Source organism: Phalacrocorax carbo, chromosome 1 (assembly GCF_963921805.1).
Source record: "Phalacrocorax carbo chromosome 1, bPhaCar2.1, whole genome shotgun sequence".
NCBI classification, from domain to species: domain Eukaryota; kingdom Metazoa; phylum Chordata; class Aves; order Suliformes; family Phalacrocoracidae; genus Phalacrocorax; species Phalacrocorax carbo.
In genome coordinates, this window is record NC_087513.1 from 129,763,361 (window position 1) to 129,788,547 (window position 25,187).

At 37.9% G+C, this 25,187-nt stretch overlaps 1 protein-coding gene across 2 annotated transcripts in view; it reads right to left on the reverse strand.

Moving 5' to 3' along the window:
• The window catches only part of POLA1 (DNA polymerase alpha 1, catalytic subunit), a 205,541-nt gene that overhangs the window by 22,908 nt on the left and 157,446 nt on the right, over positions 1-25,187 (reverse strand). For both annotated transcript variants that reach the window (XM_064473896.1, XM_064473904.1), the window contains exon 36: positions 22,805-22,901. In XM_064473896.1, the coding sequence (XP_064329966.1) occupies positions 22,805-22,901 (97 nt within the window). The remainder of the gene's footprint in view (positions 1-22,804; positions 22,902-25,187) is intronic.

Consider the following 25,187-nt stretch of genomic DNA (forward strand, 5'->3'; position numbering starts at 1 on the left):
CTGATAAATAACAACCATCCACTGGAGACACTGAAGTTATTTAGAAAACTGGAAACATCTCACAGCTTGTCAGATCTGCTGCTGTATGGGTGTCAGAAAGGCTATAGCTGCTTTAATGACGTGTATAAGGCATATTGTCTTTACATACCAGTATTCTATGGTAACTCCTCTTCAGTTTCATTTCTTGGTCGTGGGTCTCTTAGAGGAGCAAAACTAAAGAGAAGCTAAACATTTTTGAGAGTTCAACTGTTATCTTCTAGCCACAGAAGCCACTGCAGTGGCTCTTCTTCAAAAGGCATAAAAATAATACTTACTTGAATTAAAGGGAAAATGGTAACTAATGTTAACTTTAAGCTGTTGAGGGTTGGCATGAAACCTGATTTGACCAAGTTACCACAGTAACCTTCTAAGCAAACATTTGCTTCAGATCCAGCTGGCTACTGGTAAATCAAGGGACTATGCTAACAGAGTGGAACTCCAGCCTGACCCAGCGCCGGTGTCATCCAAGTAAAGACCAAGTGACCGATGCCTTGACTCCTCCCCAGATTAGCAACCTCTATCTGGACACTAAGGTGCATCTGCTACTTTCCCAAAGGACTTCTAGAAAAGAAAATAGTTGTGCACAGAATGACACATACAGCACTGCAAAATATTTTCAAAATGCTGTAGTAAGCAGGAAATTTTCTGTGCATAAATTACGTTAAAAGCCTAAGCAATATTTTTCAAAAATAATACAAGAACTCCTGTTGAAAGCTACTGTGTAAGTACCATTCTTTTGCATTAAGCTATGCGCAAAGCTGAAAAATTTGCTTTGAAATGTGAATTTAAATTGATACCACTTTGCAAACACCAAATAGTTACAATGTTAACTTTCAGGACATTTATGTTTGAGTGAGTACAGGGGATTAACAAAGAGATTTATTTTCAAAGATAACGGTAGGGAGACGGATACAGGGAGTCTGTGCAAAAATTTATTCTGTCAGCATTTCTATCTGACATCAGATATTTCTCTCTCTCAACTAGAAGATTCTACCAAGCCTCCCGTAGGTTATAAGAAGGTGCCAGTTAACAAACTGAGGAAAAGCTTTAAGAAACATATTTTATTATTGCGAACACTGCAGGAAAATATTGTTATCTGATAACCTGGAAGAAGCAACACCTTCCTAACGACACACTGCCATCTCTATAATGTCTAATGTATGCTCCAGTGCCTCAATATTTTGGAACAGACGGTTCTGTGATCTATGTATAGCAATTGTCCAGTTATGTACGAAGGTCTCAGTGCAGCAGCCTACAGACCAGTAAGGACTTGGATGGTATCAAGAGCAGCATATTGGTGGAATGATAACAATTTGCTTTTTTTTTTTTTGCTCTCCACTTTTAATGTATATGTAGTATGTTGGAATGTGCTTTTAGAAATCAGATCTCTAACACTAATAAATTATGCACCGATTACAGGTGACCTTTGGAGTCACTAAAGGTACAGTCACAATCACGCATTCAAAAAAATCCTGCTTTTCACTATAATGTGTGAATGTATGAAATTAAATGAGGCTTGCAATATAATCAGCGTGGTTGGCTGCTTTAATATATTCCATTTCAATTTAAAATCACCGCAAGCCAAGAGTGACGAATCTAATTTGATCAGTTGTTCACAAAAACACTGAAAAGAGATGTAAGCAGACCTATCAACAGCTGGTAACACGGCCTGCTTTCAAAAGCAATTAATCAGTTTTTACATGACCAGGAACTCTTAAAATATTCAAAAACCAGTTAATGCCCTGCAGTATTAAAAAAAGGATAGCGGAAAGGAATTCTCCTAGTAAAAGCATCTTACACATCGAGTTATTGCTTAAAACCACAAAAGCCAGAAAATTCAAATAGAAGGGTCAAATTTCTAATAAAAAGGTGCAGTCGGGCGGTGCGCTAACAGCAATAACCCATTGTAACTCGACTTCATAGGTTTGACTGCTCTTTATGAGGTGTTTCAATTGTATTTCATATTTAAATGGATTTTATGAGTTCTTGCACATATTAAATATGCATATTTGACTGCAATCAAAGAAGTCCACAGATTACTAATAACTTAGTATAAAGCCTGTCATATGCAAAGAATACACACTTTCAAAAGCAGAACAAGCTCCCGTGTAATTCACGTAATTAAAAATACACAGATCTCATTATTTCCCACTCAAAAAGTACTGAGAGCAGTGTTGTCTTATCTATCATATCTGTCATGCTTGCCATACCTTAACTTTGTGGATTTTGGTCCTGGAGGCTGCACATTTTTTTCTAGCTGAGAGAATTCTGCCAGAAGCTACTGAAACTGATTCTGAGACTGAAACTAACTTAGAAAAAGCAACAGCACCTTACCAGACTGCATCATTCAGTCAGTCACTAATTAGCATCTGCATGAGAGGAAATTTTTGAGAGAGTTTCAAATCAAGCAGAATTATCCAAAACATATCTTAGTTTGTAACAGGAGATGACTGGTAGACAAGCCTTTTCTGGAGAACGATGATCTGGTGTATCAGCACATCAGCGCTGTTGGAAAACTTGGAATTCAATTGCCATTTACTTACTCAAATTGTTACCATTGCCGATTTGTGGAAATGACTTTCCCACAACATCAGGCTTAAGGACAGCATACGCAGAAGTAAAACAAGACACCTGAAAGCAAATTGCTCTGTCAAAAACAGTCACTAAAACAGGGGAGATGACAACAGACTAAAGCACCTGCTGCTGCACAGAAGATCAACTATAAACAAAATAAAAATGCCGTGATCTAGTTTTGGATGAAGCATGTGGCCAGAATTAAATACTGTTGCTTTATTTTGCTTACAACGAAACCACAAAGCCCACACCCTTGGTCAAAGAACAACCACCACATGAGGTACTTCATCCAAAAAGGCTTGAAATACTAACAGACAGATCTATATTTAATAAACACTTGGCACAACTTACTCATGACTTTTTAAGTATTTGATAACAGCTAGCTTTATCCCAAGTTAAACTGCAGACTGTTAGCTATATAACAACATTATAACAACACATTTTTTAAATTTGAGCTTTTGTGACAGTCTCGAATGTCTGAAATCTACCTCTCTGTCATTTTCAACCTTACTCACCTTCACCTACTTCCCACACAATATTTTACACATTAGGAGAGAAAACAGATCCCCAAAGCACCAGGGGAAAAAAGGTAAGATGAAAAAGAAGCTTATTTCCTTTCTATCTGGAAAAGAAGCATGCTGTACTCAAAAAATAAAAACACTTAATAAACATTTAATTTAAGGTGGGCAGAGGTATATCTGACTGTGAGAGGCAAGACAAATGTATAATTCTTAGTGATATACAAAATTCCAGAAAAAAAAATTCCTACTGAACCTGGCTGCTTAGATGAATTTCTGGAATGGCTGCCCAACACAGGATTCTTTCAGATCATGTGCAGAGAAGTCTTACATCATTCTCTAGAAGAACATCAAAAGACTGCAGTACTTGCTTGTAGGGGACCCATATCTATAGGTACACACATCTATAGGTACACAGCAGCTGTCTATGCACCTTCAAGCTATGTATTAAAACAGAAGAAGCTGCTAACATACTGCTCTTTCTGGATACGCTCACGTGCTTTACCAGTACAGAATTTTTAAAAACCCACTTTATTTTTTCCTTTTTAAATTTTAACCTTTCCCTTTTTCCTGTCAAACTAGTTGTTAGTAAGCACTTATTCCCCCTGAGAAAACTTCTGTGCATTACAGAGTCAAACTTCCTCAGAAAACAGCTGCCTTCATGAGTTGTCGGTGCTACAGTCACCTGATGTAATTCATTACCCCTAGTATCTGGGACTGGGAACATCCAATTCCCCAGTACTCACTGTTTTTACAGATGCTGGTTTACAAGCTCTTCATGTTAACAGGACAAACGAAAAGCAAGAACTGTCCAGCACACACTGAAAGAGGGATATCTTCTCCTCTGTGGCACGACAGAGAGCAACAACAGTTGAAATATTCCACCGCTGCTATCCCTTGTTATGGTCCTGCACACTAACTGCAAGGAAACGCTTTCAGTACAGTGATCTTCACAGGTGTGAGATTACCTGGGACAAAAAAGAAGCCACTGCTGGCAAACCTGTGTTACCTGTTCCTAAATTAATTAGACTTTATCAAAGATGGAGGAGTCCAAGAAATAATTAGTAATATTTCACAAAACGCACACAGAAAGCCACCAAGTAACGGTTGTCTGCTCCTGGTGAAGCTTATGCCTTCTTCAGGAAAGCAACTTGGGCAAACTCCCTGAAAAGCAAGCTTTTCATAAAGCAAATGTGACAAACTATTCCCTGCCACCTTTAACTTGCTACGCTGGGGAAACACAGTTGAGAAGATGAAGAATCACCAGAGTTCAGCACTTGGGAACGTCACCCCTGCTCTAAGCTAGCATACAGTCACATTAAGAAATGCATTATCCTGTTTTAACACATTGGCCAATTTCAAGAGAAGATGAAAAAACAAATTTTCTGTTCCTGTTGCTCCCTGTGTGCTCCTCCCGAATCCTCCTAATTCATCACAAGACACTACAGAAGTAGATAAAACACACACCTACAGCTATTCTGATACAGTGATCAGCAAATTCTTTTTGAAGAGCCCTCACCCATACAATCTACAAGAATTTGCATCCTCTAGCCTGCCCGTTAACGGACCATAAGACCGGCCATTCTGAAATAGTGAGAGATCACAGGCTCAGCTGCCAATGATACGTCAAGGACACAAGAATATACTCTGTCCCACTGATGCAACCAGCCCCGCTACTAGGATGTCAATACATTTGTTTTCTTTTCCCCCTATGGAGGCATATCTGCTGATCATCTCCAATTTTGATCAGGGAATATAGGAGATATGTATTCAGCAGAACAATGGACGTGAAACAGGGATGCAGGTTACTTGGGTACCACAACATTAAGTACTTTCTGACAAAGACTGCATTAGCAGATGACAGGAGATTGAACACATAGCAAACAAAATGCTTTGCAGATTTTCCTGTCCTTGATGTTGCAGCTGATCTGGAAGAGAATGTGCAAAGTCCCTCATGCAGAGATAGCCTTTGATCTTAGTGTACTAACTTGATACACTTACAAATCCGTGCATGCCTTTTGTCTCCTACCCTCCTTAAAGAGGGTCTACAAGTAAAATAATGGATTACCTGCTCTGTTATAAGAAAATATATTTCAAATGGTCTTTTTAAACCAACGTTATAAATGTATTTTTTCCTTTTTCATGCTTGACATTCAAGCAGAAAGAAGATTATGTGCTATGATCCGCAGAATATTAAACTCCTCCTCGGGATAACTTCATATGGAGTTATCAAAATCCCTGCATTTACTGAATATGAAAAAGTGGAGGTTGACAGAGTTGGCTTTTAACTGCAAAAATCTTCTGTGGCTAAAGAATAGCTATTAATAGATAATAGCTATTCACCTTGAAGGTTGTAAATTAATTTCCAAACAACCCCATACAAAAAGTTTAGTCTCTAGATTCATCCCTTTGAATAATAGTAGGGGCTTAGAGGAATTACACTCTCTGCTTCTCTACAAACAACCATAAAACAACAGCTTGCTCCTGTGACAGAAGCCAGAACTCTGTTCTGAAAGTGGTTTTTTACAGGCTGGTTTGCAGACCTCACAACAGACTTTTCTGCTGGAGCGGTGGGATTTTTGGCATTCTGCCTCCTCGTGGTTAACATTTATGACTTGATGCCTTTCCCCAGGTCTTTACAATTAGGTATGTGTACTTTAGAAATAGGTTATTCTGGGATGGAGAATTGGTTTATTTCAGAGCAACATGCTCTTCCCACTTCGCTTTAGTCAACAGAGGTTGTAACTGGAGAAGGATAAAGGAAACTACTTTGATGTTATTTTTTAGTCTTTGATGAAAAACTTTGAGGTGACTGGAGTGCTGTACATAATAATTTTCCACATTTGGCATAGTAAATTAATGGACTATATCTCTGGTATAACTTTTCCAGTAATACTACTTCCTTGTCACCCTGGATCTCCTTTATAACCAATGAAGCAAAGAGGAGGCATTTCTCAGGTGTGATCCATACCAGACTAGTATAGATGAGATTAGCTGAGCCATGCCCTGGAACTGCCTAATTCTCTCCATGATACAAAGGAGCACAGGCTGATAAATTCACACACAAATGCTTGAACTTTGAGACCTTGAAGCCAGTGGAGATGAAGTGCATTCCTTTGCAGTGAGTTTTCTCCAATAGTGACATTTGGTGTGGAATGCCTGCTTTGCTTTACACAGACAGAAAGAAAACAGCAGAGCCCCTGCTCACACAGTACCTCTCTACTCGAGTACCTATATAACAAGCTAAGGAGCATGTAACAAGCTGAACATGAACCACCAATGAGCCCTCACGGCAAAGGCGGCCAACAGCACCCTGGGCAGCATTAGCCAGAGTATCGCCAGCAGGTCGAGGGAGATGACCCTTCTTTGCTCAACCCTGGTGAGACACATCTGGAGTGCTGGATCCAGTGCTGGCTCACCAGAACATGAGACATGGGCTTACTAAAGTGAGTCCAACAAAGGGCTACAAAGACAATTACAGGGACTGGAGCATCCATTGTACAAGGGGACATGCTGAGAGAGCTGGGACTGCTCAGCCTAGAGAAGAGAAGGCTCAAGGCAGGACCTCATTGGTGTGTATAAACACCTGATACAGGCAGTAAAGATGGAGTCAGGCTCCTCTCCGTGGTGCCCAGTGACAGATCAAGAGGCAAGAGCACAAACTGAAATACAAAGAACTCCATGTAAAACATAGTATCTTCCTTTTTTACTGTGAAGGTGGTCAAATGGTGGAACAGGTTGCCCAGAGAAGTTGTGGAGTCTCCAGCTATAGAAATACTCAAAACACAAATGAACATGGCCCTGAGCAACCTGCTGTAGCTGAATAGAAAAATTGCCGGAGATGCCTCCTTGTTTCAGTCATTCTGTAACTCTCTTGCTGAACTGGTATCTTCTGTGCAGAAGTGGATCTCACCTCTCTTGCGTTCACACAAAATGTCACTTCTTACAGTCTTGGCACCAGAAAAACTTAGTGAAGCTTATCATCACTGCCAGTAGAGAAGGGAGAAGTATGCAGTCTCTTGGTCACTTCACTGAACTGTGACCCTTTGACTTTCTGATCTATTTCATACTTTAGGAATATTCATCTCTCATCTCTACTAGGACCTCACTGTTTTATGTGTAGCACAAGTGACAGATTTTGTCTCAAATATCACCATATACACAGCACTTTGGGAGGCATATCCAGTGGCAAATCATCTATGGCTCTGTAGCAAATCCTACCCATGGAAAGATAAAGGATTTTCTGTCCACTGCTTTCCCCACCTTGCGTCTATTAAAGCAAAGCATCAGATGGATTTCCTCTAAAGGGAGGAAAATCTTTACGTGTACCCCCACTCATTCCTGAGCTCACTGCTGTTGCCTACCATAGCTCATTTCCCAACTCATCACTCACTCTCTTTTTTTTAAAGGCAACGTATATCAGCTGAAAAGATAAGGTGGCTTCTTACTATATAAAAGGCCTGTCACTGGGGTGATTTATATTATCTTTATAATTGGGATATATTGCACTAGAGAGCTTTGCTTTATAATGGAAAGTTTGTTTGACCTTCGAGCATTTCCTGGGCCTCTCTTAGGCCCAGTTGGTGACATAAGGCACCCACATTGTTGGAAAGTCTTAAATGTAAAAATTTCTGTGTAAGTTCAACAGTATTTTTTCCTGAGTACCATTTTGTAGTGCACAGTCTGCAAAAGAACCCAATTTTTAAAACTAAAGTACGTATACCAAATTGAATTATGCTAAGAACATGGTTTATCATTGTCCTGGTTTCAGCTGGGATAGAGGTAACTTTCTTCATAGTAGCTAGTATGAGGCTGTGTTTTGGATTTGTGCTGGAAACAGTGGTGATAATGTAGAGATGCTTTAGTTGCTGCTAAGCAGTGCTTACACCGGTCAACGACTTCTTCAGCTCCCCGTGCTCTGCCGGGTGCACAAGAAGCTGGGAGGGGGCACAGCTGGGACAGGTGACCCCAACTGACTAAAGGGATATTCCATACCATAAGACGTCACGCTCAGTATATAAAGCTGGGGGAAGAAGGAGGAAGGGGGGAGACGTTCGGAGTGATGGCATTTCTCTTCCCAAGTAACCGTTACGCATGATGGAGCCCTGGTTTCCTGGAGACGGCTGAGCACCTGCCTGCCCATGGGAAGCGGTGAATAAATTCCTTGGTTTGCTTTGCTTCCACATGCAGCTTTTGCTTTACCTATTAAACTGTCTTTATCGCAACCCATGAGTTTTCTCACTTTTATTCTTCCAATTCTCTCTCCCATCTCACTGGGGTGGGGGGAGTGAGCGAGTGGCTGCATAGTGCTTGGTTGCTGACTGGGGCTAAACCACGACAATCGTAATAATGGCCTTCAAAAATGTACTATTCAACAGAAATACTGGCCTGCTCCAGGTATTTCAAAAACATCAGCTTGAAACTGCTGAAGAAACTTCCCAAGGATGTACTCAATATCTGTAAAACCGCTGATTTCTGCAAAGAGAAACTTCCTCCCAAATCATATTTTATGTTTAGGGTACGATAAAAACCAAACAACTTCTTTACCACATACTTTTCCAGAGACTTCTTCCATTCCCCACTTTACAAGATGATACAAAATGACTTATTTTCAAACTAAACAAACTCTAGAATTCTTTCAGAGATGACTAATGCTAGTGTAAGGCTCTGCCTACGATCATGCAATGGTTTTCAATAATATATAGATACAGATCTTATTTAACACTTCCCTAATCAAGAAAAACTCATAGGATAACAAGTACAGCCGTAATGAAATCCAGTTTGGGGAGCTCCTACTGGAAATGCAGGACTTAATTTTAACCTCACTGGGTCCAAAAAACCCATAAAAATAAAGGCTACATTTTGCAATAAACTAATTTCACTGTGAAGCTGTACTGCAAATTAGTTTCATTTATTGCTGCCTCTCCAAATCCTTCAACATTTCTATTTCTCAGGACTCTCTCCTGCATTTTCTGTATTGTGAATTTTAGCACTGTTTTTTGCCAAATTCACTTTATACATCTGGTTTGTTCTTTTATGGCTTTATTCCTCTTTTGCACTATGCTCTCTCCTCGTGTAATTCAGAACAGGCACTTCTCATTTATGAAATACAACCTGTTCAACAAAAAACCCCACATGAATCCCTATGACAGCCTAATTAGAAGTTACCTTAGTATTAATATTTTGTTGGGCCTTTGATTACGGTACCAACATAGTGCCATGGATTTTGGTGTCACAACTGGAAGTTCTTTACTTGTCTCTTATGAAGCAAAGACCAAACAAATAAATAAAACCTGCAGCCTTTCCCTCCCCCATGAAAAAGAAAGGTTTACTCTATAATTGCTATAGGATGATATAATCATTTAGGTTGGAAGAGATGTTTAAGATCATCGAGTCCAACCCTTAACCTAGCACTGCCAAGTTCACCACTAAACCATGTCCCTAAGCACTCCATCTACACATCTTTTAAATACCTCCAGGGATGGTGACTCCACCACTTCCCCGGGCAGCCTGTTCCAGTGCTTGACAGTCCTTTTGGTAAAGAAATTTTTCCTAATATCCCATCTAAACCTCCCCTGGTGTAACTTGTGGCCAATTCCACTCGTCCTGTCACTAGTAACTTGGGAGAAGAGACCAACACCCACCTCACTACAACCTCCTTTCAGGTAGCTGTAGAGAGTGATAAGGTCTCCCCTCAGCCTCCTCTCCTCCAGACTAAACAACCCCAGTTCCCTCAGCTGCTCCTCATAGGACTACTTCTCTAGATCCTTCACCAGCTTTGTTTCCCTTCTCTGGATACGCTCCAGCACCTCAATGATCTTCTTGTACTAAGGAGCCCAAAACTGAACACAGTATTCGAGGTGCGGCCTCACCAGTGCCGTGTACAGGGGCACGATCACCTCCCTGCTCCTGCTGGCCACACTAGTCCTGATACAAGCCAGGGTGCCACTGGCCTCCCTTATCTAGGGAGGAGTTTTACAGAGAACAGTAAGACTTAAAGAGGAGTAAGTATTTGGCTCAATGAAGTTGTGTTGTTTTTCATTTTTGTATTTCGATAGCTTATTAGACTTCAGTTGTTACAAAAAATCCTCAACAACTCAAATCCTCTCAAAGTGCAACATAATTTTTGAAGTGTAGCGCTGAACCACTAATACTGTTTCTACAGTCAGGGTAGAGGCACATAGACAAGTAACTGAAAGGCATCCTAAGGTATGAATGTGCAATGTAAGGCTTTACCGTGGTAATTACCTGTTTATCTTGCTCTGCAGTAATCTTTGGTTACATCGTAGCCTTCGTTCATTTATCCTCATAAAACCTTTGGGAAGTCAGAGTGTACTGTTGTTCTCCTTTCACATCTATTTTCTGGTGAAGGATGCTAACCCAACGGCATGCCTAGGGCTTTCACGACAGTAAAGCACAAGCACTTTAATCCCTGGAAGGACGTGGATCTAAAACATGCAGCAGGTGACACTGGATGCTGATGGCAGCAGGAAGCTGAAAGCTATTTCCAAAGGATCTCTAAAGAGTAAGACTATTAAAAAAATAAAACAACAAAGGAGGGGGGCAAGGCGTGGTGAAGATGAGGGCTCCTGAAAGTCCAGCATGCCTGCAATTTCTCAAAAATTTCCCTCCTAAACAGCAGTTAATAGAACTGAAGGAAAGAAAACCAGAAGCACCGATGCACTGGGACTGCAGGTGATGAGCCACTGCCATCAAACCCTTGTATTACACATCCTAGGTACTATACTAGGGTTTAAGACAAACATTTTACAGTGGCTGCCATAACTTGAACTGCTTCTTCCTTTTCACTTAGGAATTTCCTCACTTTCTGAAATGTACCTTCATGTTGGAAGAGCTGAGCAAACCCAGGACCTACATGAGTGAAAGTGCTTTTTGCCAGGGCAGCAGAGATACCTGGAAACGGAGAAGCGGTGAGAGCAGCAGCCAGCCACATCACAGGTGCCTCAAAACCCAAAGATACCCCAGGCAAAAGCGGGTGCTGGCCTGGAGGGACAGCTTAAAACAAGGCATATTTGGTTACCTACACCCTACGGGTCAGCGCAGCACTGGTATTCACTAGTGGACAGAGAATACATGTTTGTATCAAAAATCGCTAGTTTTAAATTCCATAATAGAACAAAAAGGATCCTTTTTGGAACTTGCTAGAAAACATAGGCACGCTCATATGTTAATAGACTAAATACTGAAACAAAATGCGTGTTTTGTCTAACCAGAACTCTTGATTGAGTACTTCTTATGTTCATAATTTGCCGCAGTAATACAAAAAAATCCAAAACGAAGCAGACTTCAGATTGTATTCAAAAGTTCAAAAAGGCATGGACACTTCACTGTAATTTCTGAAAGTATCACAGTTTGTGTTTTCGGGAAACACTGTGAAAATATTTTTGGCTGTGTCCTTATAACCAGGTTGCCCTTATAGCTGCTTGCATCACTGTGGTATCTGAAGTACGGCTTAAGCTGGGAAAAAGCTGATAAATCTTTGCAGAACAGAAATGGAAAAAATAGAAATACTGTTTTTAAACCTGCACTGAGGCTTTCAGAAACTAAACCTTGAGATAAGAACCTCTTTTTCTTTCTTTCTAAATGCAACTGCTAGAAGAGTTGCAGCAGTTGTGCTTCACTGAATGCATGCATTTTGTGTTCCAACATCTGCCGCTTTTGCAAAATTATGGACATACTTGTTTCCAACCAAGAAGCTACACTTCTGACTTCCTAAATTAAGTAATACTTGAAACAATTGAATTATGTGTCAAGTTACCATGAAACTGCATGCATGATAACCAATTTCAAATCCACTGACTCCTGTACAATACAAAATTTAAAGTATTAAATAATAAAAATTTTTCACATCAAGGTCTTGACTATTATAGTTTACCATTACTGTTCAAAAGCATGGTAGCTAATGCTCTTCGTAAGTATATGAACTATATTTGTTTTGGTCACTCACTACTATTTTTCATTGAGGATGCTTTAAACTACAGGTTCAGCTCTAGTAAAAAAAAAGTCTAATTTAAGGTGAATACATATATATTTATGAGCCGTATAAAAGTCATACATATTTTTAAATTTCCCTTTAATGCTCCTTTTCCCTCCCTCTAGAATATGTAACATAATTTCTAAGAAAAATATTAGTCTGTAAACATGCTACTGTTATGTTCTGCTGGCTGTTTACACAACATAATATTGTTACACCAGAAATATAAAACAATATTATAACTAGCTAAATGTTTTAATTCCAAGTCCGTAAAATTCTATTAATGTCAAATATTATTTGTTTTTATCATCTAAATAAACTAGCTTAGGCTGTCACTCACTCCTTTTTATTCTTTTTTTTTGTTGTTTTGTCTTATTGCATGCATCTCTCAAAGTGAAAAATGTCTATTTAAAGATAAGTGGAAATACCACAGTACGTAACATTTTCATGTCAAAATAATTACATTATTATATTCTGAGTTAAATAATATAAGATAGCAAAACATTTTGATATGCATTTGACAGTTGTAATCCTGTCAGGATCAAATCAACTTCTTCCAAACTCATTTCTGCTAGATAAAAACAAAGAGCTCCCTAACCCAACCAGCCGCCCCTCTCACCTATCCAAGCCCCCTCACTGAAGAGGGACAAGCCAGGACAGAAGAACACCCTCCTGCTGTATTGTTTTTATTCAAGGCCGAGCCATGTTTTGGCCTGTCACAGAAGACTCATTTGTTCTCAGAAGCCAACGGAATTACATTAGCCTGAAACACGAAATTTGGTAGGTGGGTTGTTATGAAGAGATGATCCTCGAAATAACTAACAAGAAAAGGTGGTTCTCTCTCTTTGTCATGGAACAAGTGTGGCTTTGCTGAGAGGGGGGCTTGAAAACTGTGCAAGTGGAAGCATGGCTTGCGAAGCAGAGGTAGTTTCTGAAATATGTACTCCAAACAGTTTCTTGCACACTCTTCATTGCCATGGCAGTAACACCCATGGCTTCAAGTGCTCCATTTGCCCCCCCAAGAAATAGATCAATCCAGACTGGTTGATACCGCCACATTTTTCTGATAAGAGAGAGGACAAAAATGTAATACTGCTTTATGAAGGGAAGTGTTTTTTGATGTAATAAATGAAATTTAAGCTGTATTTAGACACTTCTCTGAATTGTGCTGCACTGTTATACATGTACTATGCACTGTCTTTGTGTCCCCTACAGAAAACAAATATCTTCCATTACGCTATTATCTTCATAGCCTTCTAGTCTTAATAACAAGAAGAATTTATCCCCATCCATTTCTTAGAGAAAAGAGCATAACTCTATTTTCTTTGTTATAAATCCTTTTTTTGTTAAGGATACAGAAAGATATTTCAAAAGAAATGTCTCCCATGCAGTTATTATACCTCAGTTAGTAAAATTAAAATAATTTTATTTGCAGCATTAATTTAAAACTTGGAGATCAAATAAGGATCCTGTTTTCACAATCTGTGTTCACAATTAATGACTCTGTGTGTTTCTTTTAAAAGTCAGTATAATTCAGACTAGTTTGGAGACAAATTCTCCTTCAGGCTCATATGGTTAGCAAATGTGAGTTGAGGCTACTACATCTGACGTCAAGAAGATGACAGACTCACATCACCTGCGGATCCAGGCCAAGTCTAGGAGGTGAAAATAGCTTTTGGGAAGTATACAGTAAAACAGTTGCCTTATATAATGAGCAAAGAAGAATTATACACTGATACATGTGCATACACAATAGTAAGTCTTGAAGTGTTCCACAGACATGTCAATATTCCAGTAACCTCTTTTCTTCATGTTAATGTTTCACCATTTCCCTCTGACACAGAGATGACAATTTTCTCCCTTTTTCTTAGTTTCACAAATTGTGATCACTTACTTTTTTACATGATCCCTTTCACATGAATTCTGTCTTCTGTTAATGAAAATATTTTCCCCTTCGTGGTTCACTTTAATACTGTGACATAATAAATGCATGTTTGCTGTTATGATGAGTGTGAGAGAAAGCCTTCTATTTCTGATATCATTTTGATACATCACAGTGTTACAGAGTAAAAAAAAGATCACCAAATTAACACTTTACAATACTCTATTCATTCAATCTACCAAAGGTAGCCGACTTATTTAATATATAGAAAACAGAGTTTCTATCTGTGCAGTTTTAATAAAATATCAGGATTTCAAACACCCATAAAAATGTCCTGAATATGAATTTTCTCTCACATGCAGTAAACAATTTTTGGTTTCAAACTGCACGGTTAGACAAATTTATAACCAAGTATGTGCAACAGTAAGTAATAAATCAGCACACAGACATGAACAAATACCGATACAGGAAAGAAAATCTTCAAAAAGCAGTTTTACTCAATAAAAAAAATCTTTAGCCCAAGAGAAATCAGCTGCATTCCCCCTATCTTTTGTGGATTAAGGCTTTACTTCACATATACAGGGCCATAAACAATACTTTTCCAAGCATCTTTATAGCTGACACCAGATACCCTCAACCAAAACACAAAGAATAAAGTTACAAAGATGTTAACTGAACCTCTGCAACTTTCTGTAAAGACCAGCTACAGAATCTTTACATTTAAAGGTATAAGATATCAATGACAAAATTTAAGAGGCTCCAAATTTGCAGGCAATACAGTGAAGGTTTCCAACCTTATTTTAAGGGAATAATAATTAAAGACACAATAGTCTTTCCATAACCCTCTTACACTATACTGACCATTAAGAAAGGGAAAAGGAGAGCTGGTATCATGTACTATACTGTACATCATCTTCAGTAGGTCACTGGTCTTTTAAATAATCTCTAGTGAACAAATAAGATTTCAGAAAGTTTTTAGTAGATAATTACACTTCCTGATTTTGTAATTAGTGGAACTACATGTAATTACATAATAATTATGACGGTAATTACGTAATTAAGATGTATAATTATGTAGTAAAAAACATTATGGAAATAAAAGCCATCGACTGTATAAGCACAATACATTTTTAAAAATAAATTCTGTATCATCTGTTTAAAGCTACCATTTTCCTCAAAATATCAAAGTGATTATGAGCCATCACTGGCAAGTTCTAAAATACATTTCTTATGAGACTTAAAAATCATACAGATAATTGTATCTTTTTTTAAATCTCTTTAAAGCCTTAGCATTACATTATCCTTCTGATGTCTAGGCACATGTATACTGAATGGATTACACAGAGTTAAATTGTTTATATGTGTATTTCTGATTTCTACTAAAATAATTTTAAAAAAATTAGCATTGATGTCAGAATTCTGGTATCTAAAAGACAGGAATTTTTTTCTTTTGAGTACCACGCCAGATCCATCAAACTTAAGGGTATTCTAAAAGGAAAAACATGCTAGTCTTGCACTTTCCACTAGAGAAAAGAGCTTACTGCTGTGAGAAGCAGTAGTCATTACAAGAAGCCTTGTCACTTCTGACTTGCATTTAACAACAGAACTGCCCCCCATCAAAAAACAACCCCAAACTTTATTAACGGAGATGAAACCAGAAAGGTCTCTTGTAAGAAAGCTGTCAAAGAGTTGCAGATCATAAAAGAAACAGTGAAGAAAAAAGATTTTAAAAATATTTTCTGTTTAGAGAAGCTCACAAGAGGACTGATAAAGGAGGCAGAAATCCTCAAGTGCAAATGAGATGATATTTGTGTTCGCTTTTTCCCCACACACAGAAAGAAAAAAATGTATCTGTCAGTAGCAGCAGATTTATTTGAAGAGGTCAAATAACCATTCCAATTCAGGAGTTAGAAGTTAGTTAAGCCACTGCTTCATCCCACCTGCAACATTAATACAGCGTGCAAGGTAAAAGTAGCTTTCATTAATCAAAACCATTCTATTAGCCGTATGAGCCACAGTAAATGCACTCCTGTCATGCCACAGATTTCCCATGTTGTGGACATATCGTAACTGTTTTAACTCATTATTTCTATTTATTTCATTCACAAGCAGAGAAAATAACAATTCATAACTCAGAGAGGTGTTACAGCCCATTAAGTTTGTGCTCAAAGGAAGGGTTATAGAAATGTACAGTGTAATGGGGTTTACTTAGATTTTGTAGGTTTAACAAAAAGACCACATGAGCAGAAACTGAATGGAGAACAAGTTACACCTGAGACGTTAAAAATGTCCAACTGGCAATTAAAAAAAGTATGATCATTATGGGAGGATAACTTAAGATTTAAAGATCAGCTAACTGCCCATACATTACTTCAAAACGGTCAAAAAACCTACACTGAATAATTTTCAATAGTTTTTTTTGCTTTCAAAAACGTTAGTGAGATTTAAAAATACTCAAGAAACTATTATTTAAATTTAAAAAAAGGTTCAGAAATCTTCCTCTTTAAAACAACACACTAAGTAAAAATGAAACTGCTTTTGAAGATATACTCAAAGATTAAATTATTGAAAATTACTGTATTACAATCTCTTCAAAACAACATGATTGGAAGACAAAGTACTTGACAGTAAATGTGCAGAAGACCATTTGTTTGCTTGGAGGTAAAGATCCCTATAGCGAGCTGACATCTTAGCGACAGTGTCTGGAGATGCGCTGCAAACAGAAATGCTTTATCGAACTGTGCTCTCTGAAAAGAGATGTGCCAAGTTTCAGCTGTTGCCATCTTAAAAATAAATGCGTACACACATAGGTTATTTACATGATTTCTCCCTATCTTCCCCTGGAAAGTCCACACAGATAACTACATGCCCTTTCTTTTGTATTGCAACAAGTACTTTTTTGTACTTCTTGTTACTGCCTGTATGTTGATAAAAATGTGGCAAATTGCTCTAATGCCAGAAGTCTCCATTTCATTACACTGGTTTCACATACAACACAATCCTTCCACACCTGCTCTCCTCTCTTTACCTGACTGTATCTCCACATTGTGTCTTGGAGCAGGAACTGCTCCCTGCTCAAGCCCATCCTTTCAACCCCAGCTGCAGTCAGCCTGACTCCCTCAGTCTCACCACCGTCACCAGCTGACAGGAGGACATACACTAAACCACACTGACAAGCAGCTCTGCCAACATCCCCATTATAAACTGTCTTCTTTCTAAGAGCGATTAAAAAAAAAAAAATCACTTCAACCTGCTACTTGGCACACCAAGCGGTGAACATACCAGGGAAAAACATCCAACACTGAAACAACAGGATTCACACAAATATTCAGAGCTGAAGTTTATGGTGTTATGTCTAGGCCACGCAGCTTAGAAAAGTTTAATTTTTCCCAACGCAATTTTGCAGTTTGTACATCGCTAAGTAAACTAGGCACTTTCAGTGTTTGCACGGAAGGGTGGAGTGAGGCGCACACAAAGCTGTGATCGAAGTGTGAAAATATCCTCTGAATATGCATTTGGTTTTACAAAACTGCAGTCCATAAGTATATGATCAAAACAATTGTATCTTGTTTCCACAAAGTGGCATATACTTTGAAGATGTAGGTCTTCCCAACAAACAGGAACTTTTTAAACACTTTTGCCAAATTTATCTTCCTCCCATCCTCACTTCCTTCTGCTTACCTGTTAAACAGATATGCCCAGACTGTTCAGAATCCAATAACCGTGGACTCAATAGTTGAAAATATTCTGTGAAATATACCACAACATCTTTGCAATTTCTGCCCCTGAAATACTTAAATACCTTGCAAACAGAATTTGTGATGTTCCTTCTCTTAGAAATGGCACAGTGGACAGATGGTGGCTTTTAGTCCCATTCTACACTACAGAACAGAAAAAATCCTATGACCAGGATCCTAGTTCTCTACAAAAATGGCAGCATCATAAACAACCTCTGTGATATTAACGCCTTTGGAATAATGCTGCAGTCATTGTGAATAAGAAGACTGCAACACCCTTATCTTCCATGAAGACTTCTATTTGATGCCCAGAGGGGAAACTGAACTGGAGACACCTATGTGAGGCAGAGCAGTCGTACTGACTTTATGTGCGCTCCCTTTCTCTTTGTTTTTAAAGACTTTTACTGTAGAAGCAAGATGAAAAGAGTAATATCTTTGAATATTAACCATACCAATATTTGAATGGAATAATGATACAAAGCTCACTATACTCCCTCTTGATCTCCTGATGACATAGCCATAAAAATACATGGGTTTACATTTCTGAAGTTAAGGCGTACAGAGCAAACATACTTCTGTATTTAAACATCACATGTTTAAAATCACTGACAGTTTACCTACCCTTTTTTCACCCAAATGTACAGAGGATGGTACTACTTTGCTGCTTCTTACTGCTCTGACTGTTTGCCTAGGCAGCAGTGTCTGACTAAACCCACAACCCAGGTTCGAAAAACTAAAGTGTAAGAAAGTGCTGAAAACATTTTAGGTATGTTACTAGTCACAGTGGAGCACTTTTTCCTTTCCTGATTTAAAAAAAAAACCCAGAACGAACAGTCCTTATGGTATTATTGGTAAATGTAAATTAGGGAGTTTTGCATACTGATATTGAAGATAAAATAGGATTTTGACCTGATACTAACTGTGCAACAGTTCCTAATTTAGAAAGACAGCGAAGAATTTCAGAATTTCACTTCATGTAGTGTGAAAACTAAGAACCCTGCACTGTATGACAATGTTAATATATTAAACTGCATCATCATGACAGACCTTAAACTTCCAGGTGAATGGAAACATTTGTTTGGAGGATAAATGCTACTATTAACAATTGGATTAAAGACCCATAACTACATAATCCCAATATTCCTGGATGGTATAATTGACAGCTGACTTCACCAGTCAATGAAACTATAAAGCATCACGTAGACCAACCAGCTTATTTTTGATTCTTAGGGGGAAAAGATGGGCCATCAGCAGTATACAATGATTACAGCAGATCACAAATCAAACATGAGTGAACCATGCTGTTGCAAATATTGTAAACACCACACTGATATAAATAAACAAAAGAACGGTCTGCAAAACATGTTAATTAATCCTTCTTTTATATTCCACTCTGACAGATCTGACCTACTGAAGGTATATGAAAAAAACCAAACCCAACCCAAACCACTGCATGCAGAGAAGTGGAAAAGTATCCCCCCATTCCTCCAAAAAGTTCAGATTTGTCATTGAAAGATTAGACGATAGCATACAGGTTTTAAATATGTAAAACTCCATGAGAAAGAAAATATTCTATTGCCCTTTGTGCATGGAATAAGCTTCAGAAAGCAAAATTCACCTTATATATAGAGCTCACTAGAGTAAGTACCAGGAAGCACGAGAAGAAACTGGCTGTAAAACCTGACAAGTTGTAGAACCTGCATCACCAACGTTTTTTTTAAATTTAGCCTATCTTTAAAAAGTAGACTATGGTATCGATCCTCTTGCAGGGAAAGGGAGCAGGTTGAATGTCTTTTTGAACTCCCACTGATTTCACAATTATTATTTTAGATTCCATTTCAATAAATAGTATGGACCTTCAATATAAATAGCTGAACAAACAAAACCTGTTCTGTATTTTGAAGAGGCAAATATAGAAAACGCAAGTGAACTAGTAGCAAAATCTTAAGGTTCTGAACGAGAAAAGTTATTAATTCTTTCAAACTACGGCGGAAAACACATTTAGATCTTCAATCTCCAGCCACTGAAAAAGATCTTTCTTTTTACAGAAGAATACTCCAAGGTGAGTAACAACCTAAAGCTGCTTTTAAGAATAAACACGATCTAGAAGAAAGAAGAACAACGTGTCTTTAAAAACTGAGGAAAAATGGCAGTAAAAGGTAGAATCGCCTAAAGTCCATGCTGTTTAAGCTCTGAAAAACAATGTCCTGAAACAAAGCAAAAACCTTCCCAAACTAAAATCAAAACAACAGTAAATAAGTGGTTTAGTCACATAAAAAGTAAAAAAGAGACTGAAAACACCAAAGATGTACAAAACCTAAATTAAAACTTTGCCACCGTTTTTTATAAAAGCAATCATTCTGATCACAGGTCAAGGACAGAATGGCTTGTGAATGATGGCATGGAAACAACATATTTTGTCTTCCAAGAGAAAATAAACATGAATGTTATGTTATTAAAGGGAGTTCACTAAATTTCTACTTCACAGCTACAACAAAATTGGAATATGAAAATTATTTCAATCCTACAGAGTTTTAAATGAAGTATATCAGATCAGTAACATACATTACTAGGAAACAGAACACCAGTATCTGTAAAATAAAAAGCTGACCCAAATAGCCATAGCCAATTATCCTCAAGTTCTGCATGTATTTTAGAGCAATTGAAAGATGACTTCCTCCCAAATGATATCTGAAAAATAGGACAAAACTGTACAGAGGTTTACCAGACTCACCTGGTTAGTCTCTTCGAAGAGAACCCGTTTTCAAAGGAAAACTAACAGATCTAATTTATCTGGCCTTAACACCTGCTGCAGCACCAAGACTGAAATCACTGGCTGGCCAGATGATCACATATTAACTTCCAAATAGCTAAGATAAAAATACACCACGCTGAAAGGTAAACTGTCCAAGAGGACAGTTCCAACCTTAATAATTCCATGATTCTATGGTTGGATTTGATGATCCTAGAGGTCTCGTCCAACCTTAATAATAATTCTAAGTTCTTACAATTCCTTGAGAATTACTCTGGAAACTAACCTTATTGAACTTTCCCCAATTCACGGTGAGGGTCCAAGAAGGCAGGAGGTAGGAAATTATGTGAATGCAGAAGCCACCATACCATTTTTCAGAGATAATTCATTAACCTTGAAGTCTAAACTTACAAATGAGATTAAGCAGTACGAAATGAATGAACCAAGAAAATGAAATTAAAACAAAATGCCATGAACCTCAGATATGAACTGATGGTTCCAAAATGACAGGAGGACCCTCCACCACTCCCCCAGACCTCAAGATTTCTATCGTTCCTTAACTACAAGTTCATGATATGATACAGCTATGAACAGGGCACAGATGACTCAAGAAAGCATCGGCAGAGGTACTTCCAACAAACATACAGATCCAGTGTACAAGACACTGGATACATACCATCTAAAATACCATGTAATTTCTAGTTTCTCATACTCAAAGATTAATTCAACCTAGAAAAGACTGCACACAAAGGTGCTAAGAGGAAAGATCATGCAGCAAGACCAATTCTTCCTAAAGAAAGCTAAGAGTGCCTCTGCCTTAGTTTAACATAAAATAGAGATGTTACCACTGTTTCCAAAAGCATAGTAGAAAACATCAGGGAAGTGAAATAAACATTTAGTGAATGAACATAAAACAGCCACAAACAACGGCAAAATTATAGTGAATTTTCAGCTGTCATAGAACGAGGGTCTGAAACACATGAAAAGGGGAAGAACTGCCCTCAGGTTTCAAAATGAAGTGTCATGAACTTGCAGATACGGTGGTCTGTAGTAGCAGGGGATTGGATGTGATCACTCATGAAGCCTCTTCTACTCTTATGTCCTTATATTAGGCAAGAAACCTACACACAAAGTGATTTGGTTTCAGCTACAGTAGCATCCACCATATAACATTCCTTCAGTACATCTACAATGTTGTATTAGACTGAGATGGCTATACAGCGTGACCTTCTTCGGACATACTAAGTTATTCTTAAGCGCAAGCATCAGAGTGAGTTCTTTGTCTTAGAGGGATTAGGAAAGGAAATGAGAACCTCCAAACGATGAAACATGAGTACAACAGGCCAAAACCAGACTGTTTGCTTATTTGAGCACTGTTTAGCTAAGCAGTTACGCTGGTTTGATCTTCATATAAGGCTTATTAAAACAATATTTAGAAAGACTGAGTTTTGTTTAATCTCCTTCCATGACCCAGCAACCTAGCTGGTGATGCAGGGTAGGGGTAGGGAAGGCTGTCACAGCAGAGCAGCTATCAGAACAGTAGTTAGTCTCCAGTGGTAGCACTTTTTCTTCACAGGCACCACCAGAACTGCCCAGAGGATGTGGTGGAACTGCTCTCTGCAGGCAACGCACTTCAATGGTGGGACTCAAACACAGCTTTATTCAGAATTCCACGTTGGACCAAGCATTAGCCCACCTTCAGAAATATTCTTCTGTCAGCTTGAAAATCACTTAGCTGCACAAAATCTGTGGATCCATTACAGCTTAGAAATGCTTCAGTTCAGAAATGTTATGGTAATTGGGAGAAGAGAAGAAAAAAAAAATCTTCCTAACATTAGCTTAATCTGTATATTTAAGAGAGCTTTGTAGTCAATTAGCATTGCTGCTTTTCTTGTGCCGTCATTTTCTCCCTGATAAAAAGTGTCTCTTCAGTATTAATAGTTGAATATAAATTTTAATTGGCTTTTCTTTTAGATATTTTATACATATGTTTTAATTAATCGATTTACTGAAGCTGATGTGTCCTTCACGCTTCAAGCAAAGGGATTTCTCTAATGGTGTAACATGCAAAAAAAGCGCTGTTTCTGAAGCACAGTCGCTTCAAAAGAAGAAAGGAGACATACATATTCTTAAAGTGGTTAACTCCAAAACAACACATTCCTCTTACAGGGGATTCCTAAATTTATACTTCATTCTATTTTCTGTTTTGTAGTTCAGATTTGAAGAGTATAAATGTGTAGGCCTAGTTTCCACCAGCACACAAAGTGCTATTAGACTCTAGCTAATTAATTACAAATTTAAACTTACCTTTCTCATCTTCAGCAATCACTTTGTCCATTGCATACTCCACATCAAAAATGTATCGGTAAAAGCAGAGCTGAGTGTACAGGGCCTTATCAGAATACTGTAATATAAGAAGACAGTAATTAAAAACCCAACTCAGAAGTGCATCTCTTGCACCCATTTCTGAGTCTACTACCAAAAAGTGATTCTTTCTGGTTTTTTCCTAACAGTTTATATGTACCATTCACATCAGATTTTGGAACTATTTTTGTTATATTGCAAAATCTCTTTACTACATCTCTACACTTTTTCTCAGAATTTACACCAAGCATATATATAAACCATACTAAACTTATCCATTCCTACAGAAACATAAATCGCATTTATCCATTCATATAGATACATGTTTCACAATGATGCTTTAGCAACAAAATGAAAGTCATAAGAATGATGGGACAAAGGAATAACGTTAGTACTTCAGTAAATTGTACAATGCCATGATCTCAAAAAAGAAAAAGAATTAATGTATATTTTTGAGAAATACAGGTGTTTGGCTGTATTCCCTTCCTCCCCCCCACCCCGCCAGCTGTGGTTACATTAATTGTGAACATGCCATTCAAATAAGAACAGGTGCATATACACCTTTACAGCTATGTCATCACCTTGCTCTACACATCTGTGAAAGCTACTGCATGTTAGTAATCACACATTTAGTTCAAAAATCTGCAGGTGTGTACATGTGAAATACAATATTCAATTAAATGCTCTGAATGTCAGCAATGTCAAGCCTCTCTGCTATTCCTCCAGTTCAAAAGTACGTGCCTGGATGCATTCGTGTCACTGTTGCCATTCTGTGTACTGGAAGATTGCTTGAATACACATGAGATCCATCTTGCCCACGCTACAACAAAACCCTTTCAAGTTAATCTTCTTGAACTCTTGTTCAATAAAACCACATTCCAGTCCCTGCTGTTTGAGATACTGGAGTTCAAATATTGGCCAACAATGGTTTGAGGAGTTGTGCATTACAAAAATCCTAATTAAGAATGAGATATCCGTAACCGCATCAAACGTGGAAGTAGTCTCCATTTTAATACATTTAGTACACATGTAGATATGGACAAACTCTTGAAGATTTTCTTGATGAGCTAGAAACCCAATGTAAAATTGAAACTCAGTATACCACAAGAAATGATCCTGAAAATGCAGTGGAAGAGCAATTGGTAAAGTATTTCTGCTTATTGGAATTCTGTTTTAACTTAGCTTTTCACTCTTCTACCCCATCAAGCCAAGTTTTGTTACTAAATTCAGCTAATTTTACACTTCTACTGACATGTTATAAAGTATCTATAACTATTAAGCAACTCATGTTGAGATATTTGACAACTATTACTACTGCTTAGTTATTTTTTATATATTTTAACTGTATACTTTTTTCCACTTCATGTGAACCTATTTTAAAAAAAGACACACAGAAGCTTATTTTATTCCTTATTAGCTATTCTACGATATGCATCATCATTATACTATTATACACCAGTTATTTTTAGTAAATCCTGATTACTGCTTCCTGAAGAAGAAAAAAGGAGGACGACAGCGATTAAGTTATTTGTTTAGTTTTTTAGATTCAGCTGTAATTGCTGGTACACATCTCCCTGACTGCACACATGAAGCAGGTTGAATAGAACACTGAAATTACCTCCTTCATAATAGTTTGTTTTGATAATGTATTGTGTGTCGAGATGATGAGAAACAGTTGCTGTCAATTTGATTAGCCATTATATTTTTATGTTAATTGCCATTATTGGGTCCATTCTGTTTAGTGTCACCATAGAAGCCATACAATGTTAGCATAAATAACAAATTGGAGTAAATTAGGAAGATATATTTTTGCCAATTCATTTTAATTGCCCCTCAGTCCTTCCGTCGGTTAACGCAGCTGTTGACCCATAATAAGCGCTAGGTCAATATAGCTGCTTGTCAATTCAGAAATGCAAAGTGCTGTGTTGCTGGTAATGGATATACAACAACCTTTGCCAGCCAACTGAAGCAAACGAATGACAACCCACACGAAAGAATAAAGCATCAGCTATAGAGTTTAGTGACCTGATATTAGTAGGCAGGCTAATTGAAAGTCACTGCTTAAATGGGTAAAGAAAATACAAAAATCAGTATGTAAAAATGTATACATGCACACACAGACAGATATATATCTACACACACACAATTTTTTACTGATAATGTGCTAGTATCTCCTTACCTTTAGCTTCCTGCAACATCTTAGAGTTAGTAATTGGTGGAAAACAAAAGGGTTAGAAGATTCTAAGGCAATCAAGAATGAATATTAAGGCATACTTATGAATCCAAGGAAGAGGTACCTCAAATTTAGAAGGACTTTAGGAATTAC